The sequence below is a fragment of the Colletotrichum spaethianum genome (genome assembly GCF_022836535.1).
Source record: "Colletotrichum spaethianum MAFF 239500 DNA, contig42, whole genome shotgun sequence".
Lineage (NCBI taxonomy): Eukaryota > Fungi > Ascomycota > Sordariomycetes > Glomerellales > Glomerellaceae > Colletotrichum > Colletotrichum spaethianum.
This window is the reverse complement of record NW_026054812.1, coordinates 33,812-53,482: the sequence shown is the minus strand read 5'-3', so window position 1 is coordinate 53,482 and position 19,671 is coordinate 33,812. Positions and strand designations below refer to the sequence as shown.

The window sequence follows — 19,671 nt, the reverse complement described above, 5'->3', positions numbered from 1 at the left end:
GCATCAGGCTACTTGCGAAGTACGGCAAATTCCACTTGTTTTATGAATATGCACAGAATATCAAAAGAAAAAAAAAGGCCAACTTCGGTTACTTGACATCGAAATTGGCTCTGCCATCGACTGCTCCAGTTGCCAACTACTTGTCGCGGGACCCTGTGACCGATACCTACAGGCTTTGTGTTGTCCGCTAGGTTCGGTTCCCGCGGCTGCTGAGCCTGCTACTTTCCTATTTCCTACGCTTTTTACCCGTCGCCCGCCGATGGTGTCGTTCGTGGCAATATTGCTCTTTATTGTCTGATTATCGGCACAGTTGGCGGGTCTTGTCATCGTTCGCTACAGCCTCGTCGTCGACGGCGATCTAATCTTTCGCGTGCATCTGCCTGGGGTAACACGCATAACAACTTGACGGGGCTTACTTTGAGTTGGTCGTCGGTGGATGGGCCACTCGCTGGGCCCTTGGATCATAGGTTCTGGAGTTCTAGGGGTCGGTTTCGCAAATTTCTGTCGGGTGCCCTCTTCCTATCGAACAAGTGGGCGGAATCATTGATTATATGCGGCATACGATGTGAGATTGCGGAGCCTGGAATTTTTTTTTTTTTTGGAAAATGGGGAGGCATGCCGACCCATGAGTGTTGACTTGTGCAAAAGAGATGTGAGGAAGAGTCCAAAAAGGGGCAGCTGTATCGGCGGTGGATGTGCGAGGAGCATTGTATTTACTAGAAGGCAAGGGACACTTTTTACCCCCGTGTCATCCAGCCATCGTCGTTGACCCTGGGTCTTGTCAGATTATACTGTGGCGTGGTACGGTATTGGCTTACGAGAATCAATCCAGCTTTTTTTCATATCCCATTGCCAACAAGACCTCAAAGCTCAAGTTCCGAGGTACGCCTGCTATTTGTAAAAACTGGCCATACACCACCACACTAGTCGTCGGACGCTTGGCGTTCGGCTGGCGAACAAATAATCAAGTGCTATATCCGAAGCGCCCCCAGACGAAGGGATTTCCGCGTCGTGTGCCCGGGACCTAGTCCTGGGACTGCAGTCGTCCAGTCCAGTGCAACGGGGCATCTAACTTCGGGCAAACTCACGGCCGTGGGGGGCAGGCTGACATCAGAATGGTGCTGGCACGCCGGTCCCGGCCCTGGCCTCGGGTGCGTTCGACAGGAAGGCACGTCTTGATCGGTCTGCAACGAAGCCGATCCACGCGGGCCCCTTGCTACCCTAGGGGATCGACTGACGCCATATCTGCGGCGGAACTGCAGATGGTTGTGGAGGCGGTTCACGTTAAAACAAACTTGTCTTCAATGATCCACCCTCGCGTATTTTACGCCCCGGACTACGGTGGCTTTATTCGATGGCGGTTTGAAGGCGGAGGGAGATAAATCTTTGGCGGTCGATCTGTGGTTGTGGTTCCTGCATACTAGCCTAGTCCTTGATTCGATAATCGACAACTGGAAGATTCTGCCGACACCGCAAAATCTTCGATGTATGACTGTGCTCGAGCAGGGAGTGCCATCCATGCTCAGTTACTTGAAGGATAATGAAACTCATTAGAACGGGCCACGGGTTATAATCACGACCTGTCTTCTATCATTTCTGCTCTCTCGATACTAAACATCAGACAATGAACATAATAAGGTGTTGTTTTCAACATTGACTTGCGGGAATACGTAATTTCCCCTATTCTATCCAGAAGCGCCGTCTCGCGCGCGTGTGTACGTAAAGGTTCGAATGTAAAGGTGAAAAGCAGCCGCTATACATCGCTATTGAAAGGGGTATATGCTAAGAGGGGCAAAGGAACCTTGCCCCGCGATTTGTGGACGAGGGGTATGCTGAGAGAATATTGGTGTGCTTCTGAGGTGGTGAGGTTTTCGTGCCAAGACACTGCGCTGCAGCTGCGGTATCAAGCACAGCGAGAGCTCCAGGTTGGCGGCGGAAATGCTGGGTCTCGCGGTGGGATGAAGATGATGGCAATTACGGGGACTGGTAGACAGCAAGATAACCAATCTCCATCATGCTACCATAGCCATCTTGCGTAGCATCGGTAGGAGGACCCGGCAATGTACCGCCTAGTATTCGATTAGCAGCTGGCCAGGGAAGACTCACTACAGGATAGAAAACTTACCAACTGCCACATTCATGAGCACATAGTAGGGCTTGTGAGCGAGGGTCGCCCAAATACCCTCGTCCCCAATATCGCTGCCCTTGAGCTGGTTGAATACGACACCGTCGCGCATCCATGTGATGGTCTCTGTGGCCCAGTTGTTCGAAGTGCGGTCCCATTCCAAAGCCCAAGTGTGCCAACTGTTGTCGGGGATGGAAGTGGCCACGCCGCGACCGGCGGGCTCGTTGCAGATGCCGCCAGACTCCTGTTGGCAATGGACAGTGCCCGTCGCGGAGAGCTGGCCGTTAATCTGCTCGAAAATGTCGAGCTCACCGCAGAGAGGCCATTGGGTTCCGTGGCGGACAGCATCACCGAGCATCCAAAACGCGGGCCACATGCCCTGCTTGTTTGCGTTGTCGCCCATCCTGAACATGGACTGGACCCTCATTCTTCCTCCCGGCTGAGGGGTCCATGCTGCCTTGGTTTCGATGCGCGCAGATGTCCAGACGCCGCTTGCTGACTTGCGAGGGATGAGCTGGATAGTCTCGCCGCCGGATATCTGGAGGTTCCATGATGATGCGGTGTAAATCTGGACATCGTTGTTCGTGTCGATGGCCAAGGCCACGTCCCAGGTGTCGCTTCGAGGCGGTGAGCCGGCGTTTCCTTGAAATGTTTCTGACCAGATGATGTTCATGCCGTCTGCCGCGGGAGGCACGAGGGCCATTGCAGCAGGCAAGAGAGCCAGAAGAAGGCTAGCCGTTGTGGAAAACATTTTGTGTGAAGTTGTCTTTGGACCACTACTGTAGTGAAAGAATAGATGATGAATAATGCTCGTATAAGTCTCGTCTATACTGGATAGTGAGGATTGGCTACTTGCGAGTGTTCAAATGTGGAAAAAGAATGGACGATGATATCTAGATTGACTGAAATCACCAAGAAAGGAATGAAACGGCACTTGGCCTAATGAATGAACGTAAGTGTGGTAGAGAACGAAAGAGGCGGCGAAAGCACATTCTGACCGATGGGTCGCGAGGTTGGGCTGAACATATATACTATAATATAGATAGGAACCGGGTTGGATGGGGACGGCCTGGACCAGGCCGTATGGGTACAACATCCCTGTCCACCACAAGAAGACAGGGCATCAAGGGATGTCTGACGAGGACGGACGGCCATGGGCAAGGAAAGGCTCACGGCATAGCCATAGCCACCATGCTCGAATCCAAGAACGGTAAGGCGGAGGGGAGAGATTGATGTGGAGAGTAAAGGATGAAACGCCCAGAAGCTGGGGGTAATACTCTACGAGGGCGATGACGATGGGCTGCCTGGCAACTTGGCACAGTCTACTTGTGTTAACTCAGGCCGGTTACATAGAGGCGGAGACTCAAGAATGACTGAGAAGGGGCGCAGGTGCGTTGTCATCGGTGGTGGGTAATACACAGGGACAACCCGCCCGTGGGTTGAGGTCGGAACGGTGGCGATGGGGGGGGTCCATGGCCGAAGGTGGCTGACGGGGGATGCTAGGGAGTCCTGATCTGCATTGGAGATGGCCACAGTCGCCGCCAGAGATAGGGGTTGGCAAAGGTCAAAGGCAAGCCGAGATGTTGACAGGGAAGGTTATCTTGTATACATAGTATTGAAAAGACGGGTGCAACAGGAACAGGCGAGGCTCAGGTGCGAGGTTAAGTCCATGGGTGCATGATATCGACATGGGACATAGGGGAGGGGAGCCTACGAGAAAAGACGGGATGATAGGGGCTGGAGTGCGTGGATTACTAGATGGGACGGGACCCGAATGCGGCGGCGCATACGGGCCAAGGATCGACTCCCGATGCTGCATTGGCCAGCAGCTGCCATTGGCAGTTTATCTGCAGAGCGTCAAGCGCATAATGTTCATTCAGGGGTACTATCTCCACCAGCAGCTCACGGTTGGTTCTCGACTGTTCAGTTGGAAAGGTACCGGAAGGAAAAATCTGAAAGGGAGGTGGGTTCGAGGTATCTGATCAGGGAGATCAAGAATCAACTAGGGATTTTGTGAGATGTGAAAAAGGGATGACCCATCAAGCAGCCTCTCGAAAGAGAAATGGGAGACCACTAGGCTTCAGATATACGAGGACAAAGACACGAAGAAATGTCTTCCGTGTCGGTAGTGAGTCGAGGTTGGCCATGACGATTTCGGTTACCTGACGAAACACAGTAGGTGAGGAAGCTTTGGACTTGTTTGACGCCCGTGAGCGTGGGGTTTTCGTACAGTGCAATTGCACGCCATGAGACCAGGACTTTGATTTCTTGCCAAGATGGGATCGCCAAATGCCCCTGAAAAACATAAAATAAAAAAAGTTCGCGCAGAAGCGCATGGCTTTGATGTTGGACCGGCATTACATGTTCTGAGACACCAGATGACAGGGTTCTGACAGGGTCCGCTCGGCCCAAACCCACGAACGTGTCCTGCGCCGCTTCAGGGATCATGGGAGTGCCAGTTGCAGGTTGGTCCGCCTTCGCCATTGACGGTTCGCTTGGAAGGCCCATATGTCTGTGTCCGTGTAGAATTTTATTTTTCTCGATTGAATCCAGGTACTGCGGGGGGAGGCCTCGAGTTTAAAAGATTCGGGCCCTGGAAACTGTACGGCTTAACAGTACTCGAGGCGAGCGAATGCCTCCAACGAGCTTGCGCCGGTCCTCACCTCATCCATCTCATCTCGACTTGTTCGCTGGTGCCAGGAATCGTTTCCCACTTCCACCAGTGAGACATGCCCCCCCCCCCCCCCCCCGGTCCCTGAAACCAGAGCGCCCACTAACGGGAACGAGCTGCTCTGTCATTCTCGGATGAACAGTCAATCATTACGGTACCTTTAGTGTTGTTGAAAAGACCGGCCGCGCCGCGTCGATTTGCAACTATTACCCTGCTGATCGTCTTGTACCTACATGCCCTATACCCACCCGGCTGCCGCGTGGCGCGGCCGTTTGGTCGCGAAGTGAACACAAAAGTGAGCCGCTATGCTACCGTGACATATTCCCAACCTCTGCCCCGCCACACCAAAGCATGTGACGGTGAGGCGGCCAATACCTGGGCCTCCGATAATGATGTGAACGCTGTGGCTGCGAAATGGACCGTATACAGGTCCGCCGCACACCTCTGCTCGCCGCTCAACCCGTGTAGTTTCGTGCTTGGGCCAAAACCATGGCACTATTCCCACCTTTATTTTTGTGAGAGAAGACAGTGGACTTTGCTTTATGACAGGACTGGCAAGCATTACGCCGAAATAACGCACCGTTCGTTGACATTCCTCTTGACGACGGGGTGTAAGTCAGCCTTGAGTCTGGGAGAGGTCGAGCCATGCTGCGGCTTGGCTTCTTGGGAGCCGGACGGAATTTCGTTGCCTATTGATCCACAGTAGTCCGAGATCCTCTGGTCTATTGTGAGCTATCACGAGCCCGCAGAACATAAAGTGTTATCGCTCGCGCCCGGGACCGCGGGCCCAAAAACATCGCCCAACTTCTCGCCCAGCTGGACAATGGTATGCTCGTAGACTCGTGCTGCATCCATATAAAATCCGTCGTCGTCTCCAGCCCATGCCGAGCCGGTTGCACCTTCATTTTCGGTGTCGTTGCCCATCGTCGCGTCCGTCTCACTCTCGTCCCCTTCCATTTCTTCGTCCTCGTCTGGCTCCTTGCTAAGGACCTCGACAATGACCAGCCTGGTCTGTTCCACGGAACTCCGGCAGCGGACCATATCCGTTGTGGACATGCCTGCGCGCATGCCGTTCTCGAAGCCGGGTAGCGTGTCCTTTGTCTCTATATCGTGGCCGGTAAGGAGACTTGCAAAACAGTGATCCAGCTTCTTCAAGACTGAAAATGTAGCTTTGGGGGAAGGTGGAAATGCGTCAATCCATTGCGTAAAATCACTGGCTATGTTTAGGAGGAAGGGAATCTGTATGCTCGCTGCAGAACCAAGTCAGATTGGGTGTTCGAAGACATATGCAAGACCCTTTTGTCCTTGAGCCTGGGGGCGTGGGTTCCTCACGAGTTCCAGATAGCCACAGAACGTCAATGACGCCGTGAAGGTCTTTGCAGAGCTCAGCAAAGGTCTTGTAGCCGATGACCTGATCACCGGGCTCCGGGTTCCCATGCTTCTTAACATAGCGACGGTTGACTATGGCCAGGCGTTCCTCGACATATCTACGCACCGTTTCTTCTTTGTTCGATCCAGGTCGGAGCGATCTGGCGCGAGGATGTGGAAGAGCTGCGCTGGAGCGGGCTGAGGCGCTGCTGGGCGCGGGCGATGGGAGAGTTTGAGATGTGAAGAAGCCGCCTGGTTCTGACGGTTGTGGGGGGTTAGCCATTGTCTTGACGTGTATCTGCTGGTTGATGCAGTGGTGAAGATGCCCTTCGCATCGTCAACGTGATCAACTTTCTAGGCCTTTCGCCCTTTGGCGTGCGAGGTGTCGAGGGGAAGAGGAATGTCTAGCACTACCCCTCCAAGCTTCCTACCTTAGGTACCTTGCTCCACCTTGCAGCTTGCCAGTGGTCGGTAGGTGTGGTTGGGAGCGGTACTTCCTGCAAGCACCTTACTGAGCACCACCGAGGGACGCTGGCTTGGCTCACTTGAGGTCATACACCCGTTACATAAGCAGCGCTTAGCCACATCCTGCGGCCCCATATCCTCGATAAAACTGTGGCTTGCGTACGTGACGTCCGGCCCAGTCAAAAATTTCGGCTCCCTACGATCTGAGCTTCCTGGCTGGCTCGACTTCAACCTCACATCGCGACCAACTGAAGATCCGTTAATTCTCCTCCACAGCATCAACGCCCTCCACCATCCGAAGCTCGACCCACGATCTTTGCCCTTCTACGCCTCACATCGAATAGTCAACATGCCTCCTAAAAGAATCGTTGTCGAGAGAGCCAGCCCGCGCTCCCGCCAGCCCAAGGGCTACTTCAGATCGACCTACGATGCTCTAACCTCCTCTGAGAATGCGCCTATCGTCCGCAGCATCGCCATCTTCGGCGTGAGTCTTCCTGCTATATTCGCGCTCTCTTCAGATGAAGCTTGCTAACATCAGTTCCAGGCTGCTGTCACCTTCCTCTCGAGCTCCTGGGGCGAATTCCTTCTTCCTCCGTCAGTATTCCCTCACAACCCCCATTGCCTGCATCTTTTGCTAATGTTCTTATCGCAGTCAATAAACGATTTTTCTATTACCGAATGACGGTCCATGTATAATCACGTCCTTGTTGCCGCAAAAAGCTGGCTGTACAATAGTTCAAAGACTAGTAGCCTCGAGGCTACGGGGAATGCATCCTAGGCCTGACGTTGGCTCGAATATCGGCCTACGCCTTTTAGGTTAATGAATTTCACTCTCATGCACTACACCTTGACCATATCGGATGCTGCTTTCGCGGAAGTTCAAGGGGGCAGTCGATAACAACACCTTGTTGCTTTAAAACAAGTACCCGGCCCAAAGGGTGATGCGGAGCCGATCTTGTGGTGGAGAATATTGCAGGCTGCTCATGCACGACGCTGACGACAGTCGGTTTGAGTTGAGATGCGACGATGGTGGTTAAACCCAGTGTTCAGATCGACTGCCACAAGATGTAAATGAAATGCTCTGTGGCACTTGATCGGGGAAGTGCAAATGGCACTATGAACTAATTAAACAGAAGTCCCTCGCGCCAGTAACTCCACTGGATATCAACCTCACATCAAGTCCGCGTTTTGGCAAGTTCCATTGCACTTCTGGTAGAGTGAGAGGGCGGCCCATCCACCACACATATCGCTCTGGCTACCTGAACAAGGCATGTTGCAGCCACCCCACAATCCCTTCTTGGGCTTGCGATCGTCAGCCACTGAGTTACCGCACCAGCATTCTTTGGCATACTCCAGACCCGCATATGCGAAGCCCTTTCCGTCGCAGTGCTTGATGCAGGTATCAACCGTCATGCTGTCGGTAGACGTTTTCGCGCTCGGGAGAGTTCGGGCTTGACCCGATGGATCGCGGGCACAGCCGAGATACTTGTAATTGAGTGTGCTCGTTACGTCCTTGTATCCCCATTGAGGCTGCGAAATCTGTGTTGTTGCGCCACACCCTGATTCCGACTGAGCATTGCCAGGGCCGCGCTGGACGCTGTTACAACCAGGCAACTTGTCGAGCTGGCCCTGGACTTGCTCGTTAACCTTGACTGGAACTTGACAGCCCCTTCTTGTCTCGTCGTCAAAGAACTGGAACACAGGGCATTTCTCGATGCTGCCGCCGCCATCCTTGCATTGTGTGAGAGCGGCCTGGAGCACATTGACATCCCATCCATTGACGAAATCACCGTGCAGGCCGTATCCAGTAGGGTCGCTGCGCAGCGTCAGTGATAGTGCTTCTTGCCAAACTTGAAAAAGACTTACCCATTAGACAAGACGAACGGTTGGCTGTCATTCTCGCCATACCACATATCCTTGAAATCGTTGACGTTGAAGATGACCTCGTAGAACAGACTGGTTGGAGCGTTAGCATTGTTTGAGTATTGGCCTCCAGGATGTCCCTTACGTCGCGAATCTTTTGGGATGAGTTGTTGGGCATTTGCCGTTATCCAAACGATCTGGGTAAGCCATATGACTTTTGTGATCAGGCGAGTCCAGGTTAACACCGTCCCAACACGAAGGAAACAAGACTTGCAGGCGCAGTCCATTGGGGCAGTTGCGGGTGGGGAATCCGTTAGTCTGAGGACCACCGTTTCCCAGGCACACGTATGAAATCGCTCGCTGCTCAAGGGTATTGTTGAAGCTTCGGAGCTTAGGATTGCCAGCCAGCATGCGAAAGCCTTTGGGAAATGCTATGAGCCCGTTACTGTACTCAGGGTCTTTGGCGTCTTGTCGAAACCTAGAAACTTCTAGTCAGTTACTGCCACTCCACCATCTTCTTTAACAGACAATTACTTACAGGTAGTAGGCCAGCATGCCTCCGGACTGAGAAACGCTAGTAAATTTACCATCTTGCCCTTGGTAATAAAGAGACGGAATCCAGTAGTTGCTTAGGTCGGCAGTAACCTTACAAGTCGAACAACTTGCGGCGCGGGCCTGCTCATAGGTCATGCTGAAGTCGAAGCCATTGCCGCCCATGATGGTGTGGACATGGCCAGAAAGAGCTCCTGGGTTGACGATGGGGTCGGCGCGTTCAACGACCACTGGCTTAGAACAAGGCATAATAAAGAAGCCAGCGGCATAGTTGACTGCCCACAGCCCCACAAAGAGCCTTCCCGTTGCTTTCATTCTGGGCAGATCCGGATGGTGTGACGGGTGGCAACGATAGAATTGAGGTGCAGGAAGGATCAGGGGAGGTAAAATGAGCAGCCCAGGCAACTTGAGAGAAGGTGGCAATCAGCCCGCGACGTCGCGGGAACCTGGCCAGAAGTATTGAAGGTCAACCGGCAAAGCGGGGTGCTCGAATAGAGCCAGGAGCTGAAGGCTTCAAGGGATGAGCTGAACAGTAAGAAATGTGGGTGTAATACAGGAGAAGCAATGGCGACCACGACAGGGGTAGCAAAGGTGAAGCGGGATGCGATGAGGTTTTTTATTCTTTACTTTCCGGCATCTTCCTCGTCACCAAATCCTGCATCATCCACCATCGACCACGATCCAGACCGAAGGTGAGCAAGGCTCTCCACCACTGCGGCCGTGACAATGGCCCCCAGACAAGCCATTATTGCGAACTTGGGCTATTGCGGGGAACAAGGGGACTGGCGAGCGGAGAAACATGACGAGTTGGCTGAGGCTAGACTGAAAGCGTTCCCGACTCGGCCATCCAAGGCCAGGATGGTGTCGACAATTCGGAAGCTCAGCTGGACGGCGGCGTTTCTCGGAGGCGTTTCTCGGAGGCGGCTCCGAACGGTGACACAAATACAGGGCGGTCGCAAATGAAGCACCAGGGTAGAGCTTGGTACCAAAAAGAGAAGTGTGTTCCGTTCCGTCCCAGTCTCCAGGTCAGACATGACAGCAGTGTCTCTACTCTTTTCCACGAAGCTGGTAACGCAAAGAGAGCACTTGGAAGATAGGTGTCACAGGAAAAGATCTGACGCATGCCAAGATCCAGCATGGGCGAGGTCTGTTCCGGTCATGGTGAATGAAAGGGTCTTGCGAGGCGAGACCAGCGCCCATAGAGCCTGAAGCTTCGATGGATATCCTAGACATGACGGAGATTTCGAGACATGCAGAGGGTCTCTTTTAGACTCACCACTTCTCGCCATGCAAGCATCCGTCGCCTCGCTGGCCTCTGGATGGGGGCCGCGTCGCGTTTGTAAGCCATCGTGCCATGGCCACCGGAATTGGCATTAGGGTTTCAGTCCATGTCAAACGAAGTGTAGTCGACGTGTGCCTCGTGAGAGAGTGGACTCAGTCTAGCCATAAAGGGAGACTAAGAAGCAAGGGATGTCGGGCGGGCATGTGGCCAGTGGGCTGTCAGCTCAAGCGTCAATGCGAGACATGCTGAGGGCTAGACCTCTCACAACTCTTGCTCCGAGAGATTAACTGCTGCGGTCTCGGTAAGTTGTCTCCTTGTCTCACATGGACTTTATTCACCTGGACCTGTCATCTGTTCCCGGAAAAAAAAAAAGGTGAACGTTTTCGTACCTATCGTTTCTCATCTACTAGCCCAGAAGCGCAAAAAAGAGGCTTCTCAGCTTGGAGTTTTTGTAAGACAAGAAGATATGGCCCCGTCTCCGCACTCCCCTAAACTGAAGCACGTACCGTAGTTCTAAAAAAATGACCTGTTTCCCGACAAATGGGTAGAGACCCGTTGCGCCGGAGCACCTTAGTTTATACCTCCGGGTCAGAAGCGGAGTTACGGGATTATAGGCCGACATGATCGGCAGTATAAGTGGGTCAAAACGGAACCGGAGCTGGGTACACGGGGCGTTTGCCAACCCTCCATGACTGTCTTGTCGTCGCCATCCTTCCTTATTGACTTTTGGACCTGACGGCGAGGCGGCGGCTTGTCTTCCCTACTCCTCCCGTGCGCCTCGTCCGTCAATGTCCCACATCCTACGACCTATCTCCTGAGCTAGTCCAGCTACAGGCTTTTGGGAACGGCCAACGCTTAATCTGACGGCATGAGTCTCATAATCATCCTCGGGCCGGTCTTCGTGAAACTAGTCGCACTGTATTCACTCCTCGCCATTACGACACAATTTCTGGTAGGTGCCGAGATAGATCTCGTTCAGCCACAGGTCCTCGCCCAATATCCACGAAACTACAGAACTGGCATCAGAGGGGCGCGACCGGTGACCCACTGTGCCAGTGAAGCATGGAAAGCCTGTGATCGTCCTGGTCTCGGCTCCTCGGGTTCGGGAAGATTGTATTTGTAGGAACGAACCTAGTCGCATGCCGCTATGAGAGTTGCCACGGTTACCCGCAAATTGGTCACTGAATGGTTTAGGATCAAGCGTTCGTCCCTGTTTCCGGTCCAAACAGGGACAACACGGCACCAGGCTCAAACGCCGGTATAGTAACGCGAAAGAAGCTCGCAGCTCGATCCTTTACCTGCATGTGTGAATTAATGCCTGGCCTGCCTTCCTGTTCTGCCTCCGACTAGAGCTTATCGAATATCCCGATTCCGCCTTGATCAAATAAAGCATGCGGTGCGACAATTGAGCGGTTGAATGCATTATTTATGATATCGGGAACGGGTTGTCAATCCCCTCGCATCATGTCTCGTGAAAATGCCAAATTGAGCAACACCAGCCGAATTCACACGTTCTAGACGGATCCCTTTCTGAGATACGGCCTAACTGGTTCCTAACATGCCCATACGGCACTGTAATGATGTCTCCTCTGTATGATATACAAGATTCATTGATTACTACCAAAGTATGTATACCTCTCGCCACCTTTCTCGGAGAAAGGGTATTCAGTTGGCCTCACTCACATCTTATACAAGTGAGAAATCTGTCACTCACCCAACGATTAGATTACTGGCAGACCGGCGCTTTTTCTTACCTCTCTTCGACACCGCCGAAAACATGGCCTCCTTTGACCTTTCTAACAATCCCTCTCTATCAAAACTGCCAACAACGGAAATTCGGTCCTGGATCTCTCGCAAGTCGACGCGCTGTACCAAGACATCATCAGCACAGGTACCAACCACGGCTCTAAGATCGATGCGAGCTCCATGCTGCTGCTGGCCACTGTCGTTATAGCGCCCCCCGTCAAGCTCATCAAGCGCTTCCTTGTGGGTCCATATTATCGGTCTCATACTCAACATCACCCGCATGACGCTGCTGGCGGTTCACTTCACTTCCAACTGGGCCAACATGTACAGTCTCTAGGCGGCAGGCTACTCCCGTATCACGCCGGAAGATTACTACCGCAGTATCGTAACGGAAGCTATCTCTGTTAGTCAAATATCCTGGTCTAGATGTCGCTTGGCATACAGGCATGGGCTCTGGTCGACCTTCTGCCGGGGGTTTGGAAGCGGTCCTTTACTGGGCTTTCTTGCTTTATTTCGGCACCCGCCATATGCCTGCGCACGTATTTTAGCGTTATAAACACCATGCTATCATGTCGATGTCACTCGCCGGTTCGCTTTGGTCATCTTGGGGCGGCGGCATTGCCGGTGCGATTTCCATCATCTACTACTGCGCCGTATTCAAAATTAAGCTCCTAATGGATATTATCAAACATCGTGGCATTCTTCCTTCGAGGCAGGGGCTGAGTGCCATAGAAATACTGATCATCAAAAATGGGCTATTGGTGATTGTACCTGGATTATGCTACCATGCGTTCTTCGACTCTCCTGTTCGGCAGGGCTAATTGGAACCGGCCAGTCATGTTCGCTGCCCTGCAATGGGGCGACAGGACCAACTTCAAGCCAGGCTCCTTAAGTTACACTTCATTCATTATCTTGCCGTTGGGAACCTTGATCACCCCTCATGTCTCGCCCAACACATCGCAAGCGGAGCTGCAGCAAAGTTGCTGCACATCCCATCCTAGCACGCCTATAAAGGAAGTTTTGGGCGGCGGGCTGAACGAACACGTCTACCGAAGCGCCCAATGCGTCATCGCTTCGCTCATCGAATCTTCTCGGTTGCATTCCCGCGATCAGGTCGACCCTGTTGGTTCAATCGATGCTGAGCTGTAGCGCAAAGACGACAAAGGTACTCAGAAACGGCTCATCCGAGTGAACCAATAGTTAGCGCTTCTCAAGCAGTGAATCTAAGCGTCCGTTGTCCGACTTGCTTTCCAGGAGGGCTACCCGGAAAAAAATGACCAGCACTTGGCGGACGACAGCCCACAGCGCCATCACAACCTGTCAAGAGGTCTATCCGGTTGGAGGTAAGCTGAGATCGCATTATCTGGTACAGCCCGCAAATACAAGTGTAATTCCTCACCAGAAGAGGCTCGGAGATCCAACTGGAGGGATGGCGAGCGTCTCGAGGTTTCTTGTTTGCCAGAGCTGAATGCAGAACTCATCATCCCAACCATTGGCCCAATCGCAGTTGTGAGAGATGCAGAGAGTGATCAACCAGGTTATGGGAGAGACAATGGACGCTGGTAAAATGCTGCGAAGAAAATCGGCCGTGCCTACAATTAAGAATTCGGGGTTTGATGTATCAGCTCAAAAAGATTGGTACATGTAGTCTATTCGGGCAAGGAAGTTTGGAGCCCAAAAAACCCTATGCGCATCTTTTGATGATACACACTGAGCGCATCCACCTGAGAGATATTTATCACGCAGGCCTGAAGTTGGGAATTAAATAAGATACCATTTGTGCCCGAGTGTACAAGATACGGAACTCTATGTGTAAATCGAAGAACAAGGCTTGTACCGCTATGCTGTCAGTCCCATCCCTTTCCCAATTTTGCGAACCAATGCCTTCTTCAAGTACCATTCACGAGCAAGGGAACGTGTCGTCTTGGCAAAGACGGCAGGTGAGATTCTGCCTCGTTCCACAGCTCGACCCAGCACGAAAATCGTGTCACCCATTGCCTTTTCCTCGGCTACCAGCACGTAGAGCTGGTTAGCGACAACCGTAGGCGCCACTAGTAGCTCATCGATATCAGGGGCAGTCTGACGTGACGACCCCTCGATGACAGAATCGGCCTTTCGCAGCGCTTCCACAAGGATATTGGCGTTGGACTGAAGCAAGGCCGACGTTTGACCAAGGGTACCCATCTCAGACTGCAATGTGGAGAAGGCGGATATCATTGCCGTACGCTGCGCCTGTAAGCCTGCCATGCTGGATTCATTCTGCTGTCGGCTACGTTGACGCAGGGAGTGGAGCATTTGCGCAACTTGGTGCAGCAGGGCATCTTTCTCGGGGTTCGGAGGTATTGGCGGGGCGGGGATGGAGGATGGTGAAGGGATGCTCAAGGTGAGCGGCTCGTCGAGTAAATCTGGAGGTGGTGCTGGCTTTGCCAATTGTGGTTGCGGTGGCTGCTGGTGCTGCAGTTGCTGTTCTCGTTGCTGTAGCTGTGCTTGATATTGCCCAGTCGGTTGCCACCCGGGAGGGGGCCACCATGCTGAGAAGCGCTTTGCTGATGAGGTGGGAAAGCGACAGAGCGGCGAGGATCTGTCGAAGGGATCGGTGGCTGAGAAGCAGCGTCATGGCGAAGTTGCTGCTGTTGCTGCTGAAGATCCCCCATAGAGCGCGGAGACAAGGCCGATGGTGGCGGTGGAGGATGCGAGGCAGGGGTTGGAGGTAGAGGTGGTGCCGAGTCATATCGGGAGTAGCTCTGGCTCTGAGGCCGAGGTGGATGATGGGCGTTGTAACTTCCGTGAATACTTGCACGTTCGGCACCTGGGGGTAAAGGTGGTAGAGGGGGGCCATGTCTCGCATCGATCGGGGGTGGTGGGCTTCGGTATGGAGGCTCAGCGCCATATTCTTTTGGCGGCGGAGGCGGAGGCCGTGGAGAACCCGTTTGGGTCGGCGGATGGCTGGCTGGACGAGGGGCCAGATCGGGGGCAGAGGCGGGACAGGGGGAGGCATTTGGCCGTGTGGTTGTAATCCTGGAGGAGGAGTAGGGGGGGGAGGCTGCTGTTGACCTGGCTGTCGGGCGATGACGGGTGGCTCCTTGGCGAAAATGTCCCTCAATATGGCGAGGAAGTCCAAGATAGTGGATTTCTAGATTGTGAACAGTCAGACATGAGCTGCGACGGGAGATATGGTGGCAGGGAGGACGTACATCCCAGAAGGCGGCCCAGCCTACAAGATATGGATGGTAGACCTGCCCTTGGGGATCTACATGCTGACCGGGTCGCACCATCATGGTCTCGGTGGGGGTCACGTAGACTAGCGGAGCATCTCGAGGGTAGGCATGGGGAACCCATATTGAGATGGGGAAGCGGTAGGTTGTGCCTCTGAAGATGACGGGTATAGTGCCGGAGAGGTGGACGAGGAGAGCAGAGGCGCCATTATCGAAGGCTAAGTACAGTATCAGCAGTGGTTCTAGACGAGATCATGACCCGAATTCCAGAGCGCATACTGTGGACATCGGTACGCGGCGATAGAGAGGGGTAATGGGAGAGAGCCTGTGCGACATCGTTGTAGGTGCGATTCACATCGTGGTATTCCTGGGAAAGGCAACGCATCAGTTGGGGAACGAAGGACGCCACGAGCAGAAACAGGAATAGTTACGCTAGTAAGAACGCTGTAGAGCCAATTCAAGACGTGCTGAGGAACGGGCATTGTGGTGATGAGGCAAGAGCTGAGGCAGAGAACTCAGGCCGGAGCGATGGAGGTGGAGGTGGGAGCGGCACCACCGAGGGCTACGCGGATGCGGGGATGTAACAGGCGAAGCTCAAGTTAAGAATGCATGTCGCTGAGGTCCGAGGCCCGGTGTGGTGTGGTTCAGCGGCGAGCACGACGTTAACGAACGGCCGATCGAGTCGGTCGGAAGACGGCAACAGGAGAGATCGGACAGCGGGGAGGGTACGGCGTCAATCACCTTCCGTCGAATTGTGTTGCTGAAGCACGAGCGGGAGGTGGATGTTGGAGCTCGGGGATCGGTGGTTGGGCACCGGCGCATCCAATTCCTTCAACAGATGACGCATAGGTGGGTAGGTAGCTCTGGCCAAAAGTGGGACATGGGTCGCAAAACCCACAGGGAGTCAGTCCTTTGAATTCGGTTAGGTACGTACGTATCGTCCCTCCTGCCTTCACACTCTTCACACTTCACTCACTCATAACGAGTTTCAAACTTCAATCTCGAATCTTCACCTTGCGTGGGTAGTCACCCACCTGCAACCCTTCTGAATACCGTTCAAACGAGCAGCCATTCGTCTTGTATAATCAGGCAGTGGGAGCAGGGTTCAGAATGTTGCCAAATCCAAAACCTCGCAGATTGTACTTGGAGTCATGACCATCCACTGAAATACTGGCCAACAAACCGATGCACGCGTGTCCTGAAGCCGTAGGCAGGCAGGTAGGTAACCTCTAGGACCTGCGGCCAGATTGACTGGCTGCTGCGCGAGTGGCACTGGGCAGATGCGAATGGAGGCCGATACAACATGATCGCTTTGCCTCGTGAGTTAAGAACCGAACCACAGAAGGAGAGCACTATGTACGATATTGTGTGAGTGATGACGGCGATAGACGTCAAGGAAACCTAGAAAATGGTCGAATGACGCCGCGATGAGACGGGGATCCCGTGGTTGTGAAGGAAACACCGAGAGGCAGATCGTCCGTACCTTGCGTGGGGCGATTTGCCCGTTGTAGTGTCACTTTTTGGCCGGCTTTCCGCCAGACCAACCGAGGCCGTTCATTTGTCTGCTGCATAATCGCTGGTCCGGCCGGCGTCAGAGTTGTGACCCATTTTTGATGACCAAGGTTGAGATGATGTGGTGAGAAGATGGGACTTAAACTGGCTCTTTGAACTCTTGCTGACTGACGGTCGTTCCTCTGGCATCTCCTGTCCAAGTACCTACCAGCATAGAAGTTGGCAGAGTAGCGGAAAGGAGGCTGAAGACTTGAATCGAGCTGATCGGGCCAACAAGGAGAGCAAGTCATGCAAGAAGCGGCTGAGAAATCGACAACTACTTCGGCCCTTGTCGCACTTCTCCCACTCATTGGTCCCGCGCTGCTTTGCCAGCAACTGCCAGCAAAAGTACCTTTGCTCTAAATATACTTGACAGGTCTGCCTTGGTTACAAACTGCAGGTTTCTCGTTACGACTCATCCCGACTTCATCCTCTCATTTTGTCTGCCTCACCGTCTATGCATGTGGCTGGCCACTTGTGTCTAACTCAACTTTGGCGCTCAGTCTATAACCAAGTTATGCCCAGATGGGCTGTGGCACTCGGCAATCTGGTTGCAAAGGTCATGCGAAATATCCAGCAACCCAAGGTATCTTTTGTTTAAGACGCGTACCCCGCTAATCCAGACCGTGTACCCGCCGACTGGAGGCGCCTCAATGTATGTTTCGAATTGCGCGGTCCAACCCCTCGTAGCACCCGGCGTGACCACCCAGCTCTGCTAGCCTGGCACGACCCAGTTTCTCCCGTGTCAAAGTCATCCCTTGTGTACATGCCCTCTTCAAGTGCGAAATTTCGCTCGAGGGAAGACCCTGGAAACTTTTTTCTGTCCAATCCCACTTAGCGGAACGGGGACTGTTGCGCGCATTAATAAACCACACACCACTCTCTCTTTCTCACTGCCGTCGCCGCCGCCTCCGCTGTCGCTCTCATTCTCTTGTTACAGCAACATCGTTTCTGAGAATACAAAGCAACAGAGCTTTTGCAACTCGCCTCGCATCTTCCCTGTTGAATGCTCGCAGTTTCAAGGATATCACGCACGGCTGAGGAGTATTCCAGCTATATCTGGATACTCCTTGCGTCAGGACCTTATTGAATACTGTCTTCACAACTCTTCACACAGCAATATTTACTATCTGCGACCAAGTGCCTTCCAAAAGGACACTCACTGCCGACCAATTCAACCTCGGCCTCAATTCAAAGAAAATCCACGTACATAGGCAGCAGCATTCCCATTATGCTCCCTCCTATCCCCGTTCTGTCCGACTATGGAATCTCGCCGACCCATGGATTCCTGCCGGACGTTCTCCCGTTGACCCGACTGCCAGATCCCTACTATAACAAGTGGGAGGCCGTCGTTGCCAACCTCCAGGCACTCGTCCTCAGCCGTCGGCTTCGCCCAGTTGTCGACAGGTTGCCTGTCCTCTCCACCATCGGTCTGGAACATGACGCAGAATGGCGGAGAGCGTACTCCCTGTTGTGCTTCATGGCGCATGCCTACATCTGGGGCGGCGATGAGCCATGTGAACAGTTGCCGCCTCCCATCACCATTCCCCTCCTGAAGATTTCCAACCACCTTGAGCTGCCTCCGGTTGCTACCTACGCCGCTTTGTGCCTCTGGAATTTCAAGCCTCTGTTTGTTGATGAGGACATTGACAACCTTGAAAACCTCGCCACTCTCAACACCTTCACTGGTTCTCTTGACGAGTCATGGTTCTATCTTGTCTCTGTGGCTATCGAGGCCCGCGGCGGTCCCATCATCCCTATGATGCTGACGGCTGTGGCCGCCGCCCGCCAAGGAGATGCCGCGACGGTTACTCGTTGTTTACGCACCTTTGCCGAGCGCCTCACCGACCTGACCAACATTTTACAGCGCATGCACGAGAGTTGCGATCCCAACATCTTCTACAACCGCATTCGCACCTTTCTCGCCGGGAGTAAGAACATGGCCGAAGCCGGTCTGCCGGATGGCGTCAACTACGACGATGGGTCTGGAAAAGAGGACTATCGTCAGTATAGCGGCGGCAGCAACGCCCAAAGCAGTCTGATTCAGTTCTTCGACGTCATTCTTGGCATCGACCATCGGCCAACCGGAGAGAAGCGGAATCCTTCCACTGAGTCGGAACGTGAATCTCGGGCCCCAGTGCCGCGTCACAACTTCATCATGGAGATGCGCCGGTATATGCCCGGCCCCCATGCCCGGTTTCTCAAGGATGTTTCCAGCATCGCCAACATTCGCGAGTTTGTCGAGTCTCGCAAGGACGACCGCAACCTGTGCCTGGCTTATGATGCTTGTCTCGCAATGCTCAGTGCATTTCGCGATAAGCACATTGCCATTGTCACTCGCTACATCATATTGCCCTCGCGCGAGGTGCGTGCACGCAGCAGGTCGAGAAGCCCTGAGGCGGCACGGCAGCGTCTCAACCTGGCTACGGCCTCGCGACAGCGTCAATCCGCTCAGGGTGACAATATGAACACTGCTAGGGGCAATAAGAATCTGAAAGGCACCGGCGGGACTGCCCTCATTCCGTTCTTGAAACAGGCGCGAGATGAGACTGGCGAGCCTGCTATCGAGGAGTGGACCCGCCGCTTCATGAGTAGGACCGTCAAATCCGAGGGCAAGGGTGACTTCTTCCTGGGCAAGCCCAACCAGCTCGGTCACAACGTTGAAGTTGAGGTCAGCGGCCTAGCTGGTACTTGGACTATTGATGATGATGTTGGCGGCATATGTCATTATTAATGCAATGCCGGGAATGTTGGGTTGGCCGCAGGGCGGCATGTTGGCGTGAAACTCAACATGCACTAGAGCTGGGTGTGTTTTGGTGTCTCTGTAGGACCT

At 53.5% G+C, this 19,671-nt stretch overlaps 6 protein-coding genes across 6 annotated transcripts; 2 read left to right on the top strand and 4 right to left on the bottom strand.

Moving 5' to 3' along the window:
* Positions 1-1,974: 1,974 nt before the first annotated feature.
* On the bottom strand, positions 1,975-2,828 carry ColSpa_11073 (glucan endo-1,3-beta-glucosidase A1; the record flags this gene model as incomplete). The annotated part of the gene is made up of 2 exons (XM_049277285.1): positions 1,975-2,069; positions 2,126-2,828. The coding sequence occupies 2 exons, from the start codon at positions 2,826-2,828 to the stop codon at positions 1,975-1,977; spliced, it is 798 nt and encodes a 265-aa protein (XP_049133242.1).
* A 2,703-nt stretch (positions 2,829-5,531) lies between these two features.
* On the bottom strand, positions 5,532-6,447 carry ColSpa_11072 (uncharacterized protein; the record flags this gene model as incomplete). Its single annotated transcript, XM_049277284.1, has 2 exons — positions 5,532-5,953; positions 6,129-6,447. 2 exons carry the CDS (start codon positions 6,445-6,447, stop codon positions 5,532-5,534), a joined length of 741 nt encoding a protein of 246 aa, XP_049133241.1.
* Positions 6,448-6,978: 531 nt separating this feature from the next.
* ColSpa_11071 (uncharacterized protein) lies at positions 6,979-7,161 on the top strand (the record flags this gene model as incomplete). Its single annotated transcript, XM_049277283.1, has 1 exon — positions 6,979-7,161. The coding sequence occupies one exon, from the start codon at positions 6,979-6,981 to the stop codon at positions 7,159-7,161; it is 183 nt and encodes a 60-aa protein (XP_049133240.1).
* Positions 7,162-7,799: 638 nt separating this feature from the next.
* Positions 7,800-9,209, bottom strand: ColSpa_11070 (WSC domain-containing protein; the record flags this gene model as incomplete). The annotated part of the gene is made up of 4 exons (XM_049277282.1): positions 7,800-8,445; positions 8,496-8,585; positions 8,638-8,970; positions 9,031-9,209. 4 exons carry the CDS (start codon positions 9,207-9,209, stop codon positions 7,800-7,802), a joined length of 1,248 nt encoding a protein of 415 aa, XP_049133239.1.
* A 4,702-nt stretch (positions 9,210-13,911) lies between these two features.
* Positions 13,912-15,769, bottom strand: ColSpa_11069 (twinfilin; the record flags this gene model as incomplete). Its single annotated transcript, XM_049277281.1, has 5 exons — positions 13,912-14,547; positions 14,600-15,205; positions 15,267-15,529; positions 15,567-15,654; positions 15,719-15,769. The coding sequence occupies 5 exons, from the start codon at positions 15,767-15,769 to the stop codon at positions 13,912-13,914; spliced, it is 1,644 nt and encodes a 547-aa protein (XP_049133238.1).
* A 2,300-nt stretch (positions 15,770-18,069) lies between these two features.
* ColSpa_11068 (indoleamine 2,3-dioxygenase) lies at positions 18,070-19,572 on the top strand (the record flags this gene model as incomplete). The annotated part of the gene is made up of 1 exon (XM_049277280.1): positions 18,070-19,572. One exon carries the CDS (start codon positions 18,070-18,072, stop codon positions 19,570-19,572), a length of 1,503 nt encoding a protein of 500 aa, XP_049133237.1.
* Between the last annotated feature and the right edge of the window lie 99 nt (positions 19,573-19,671).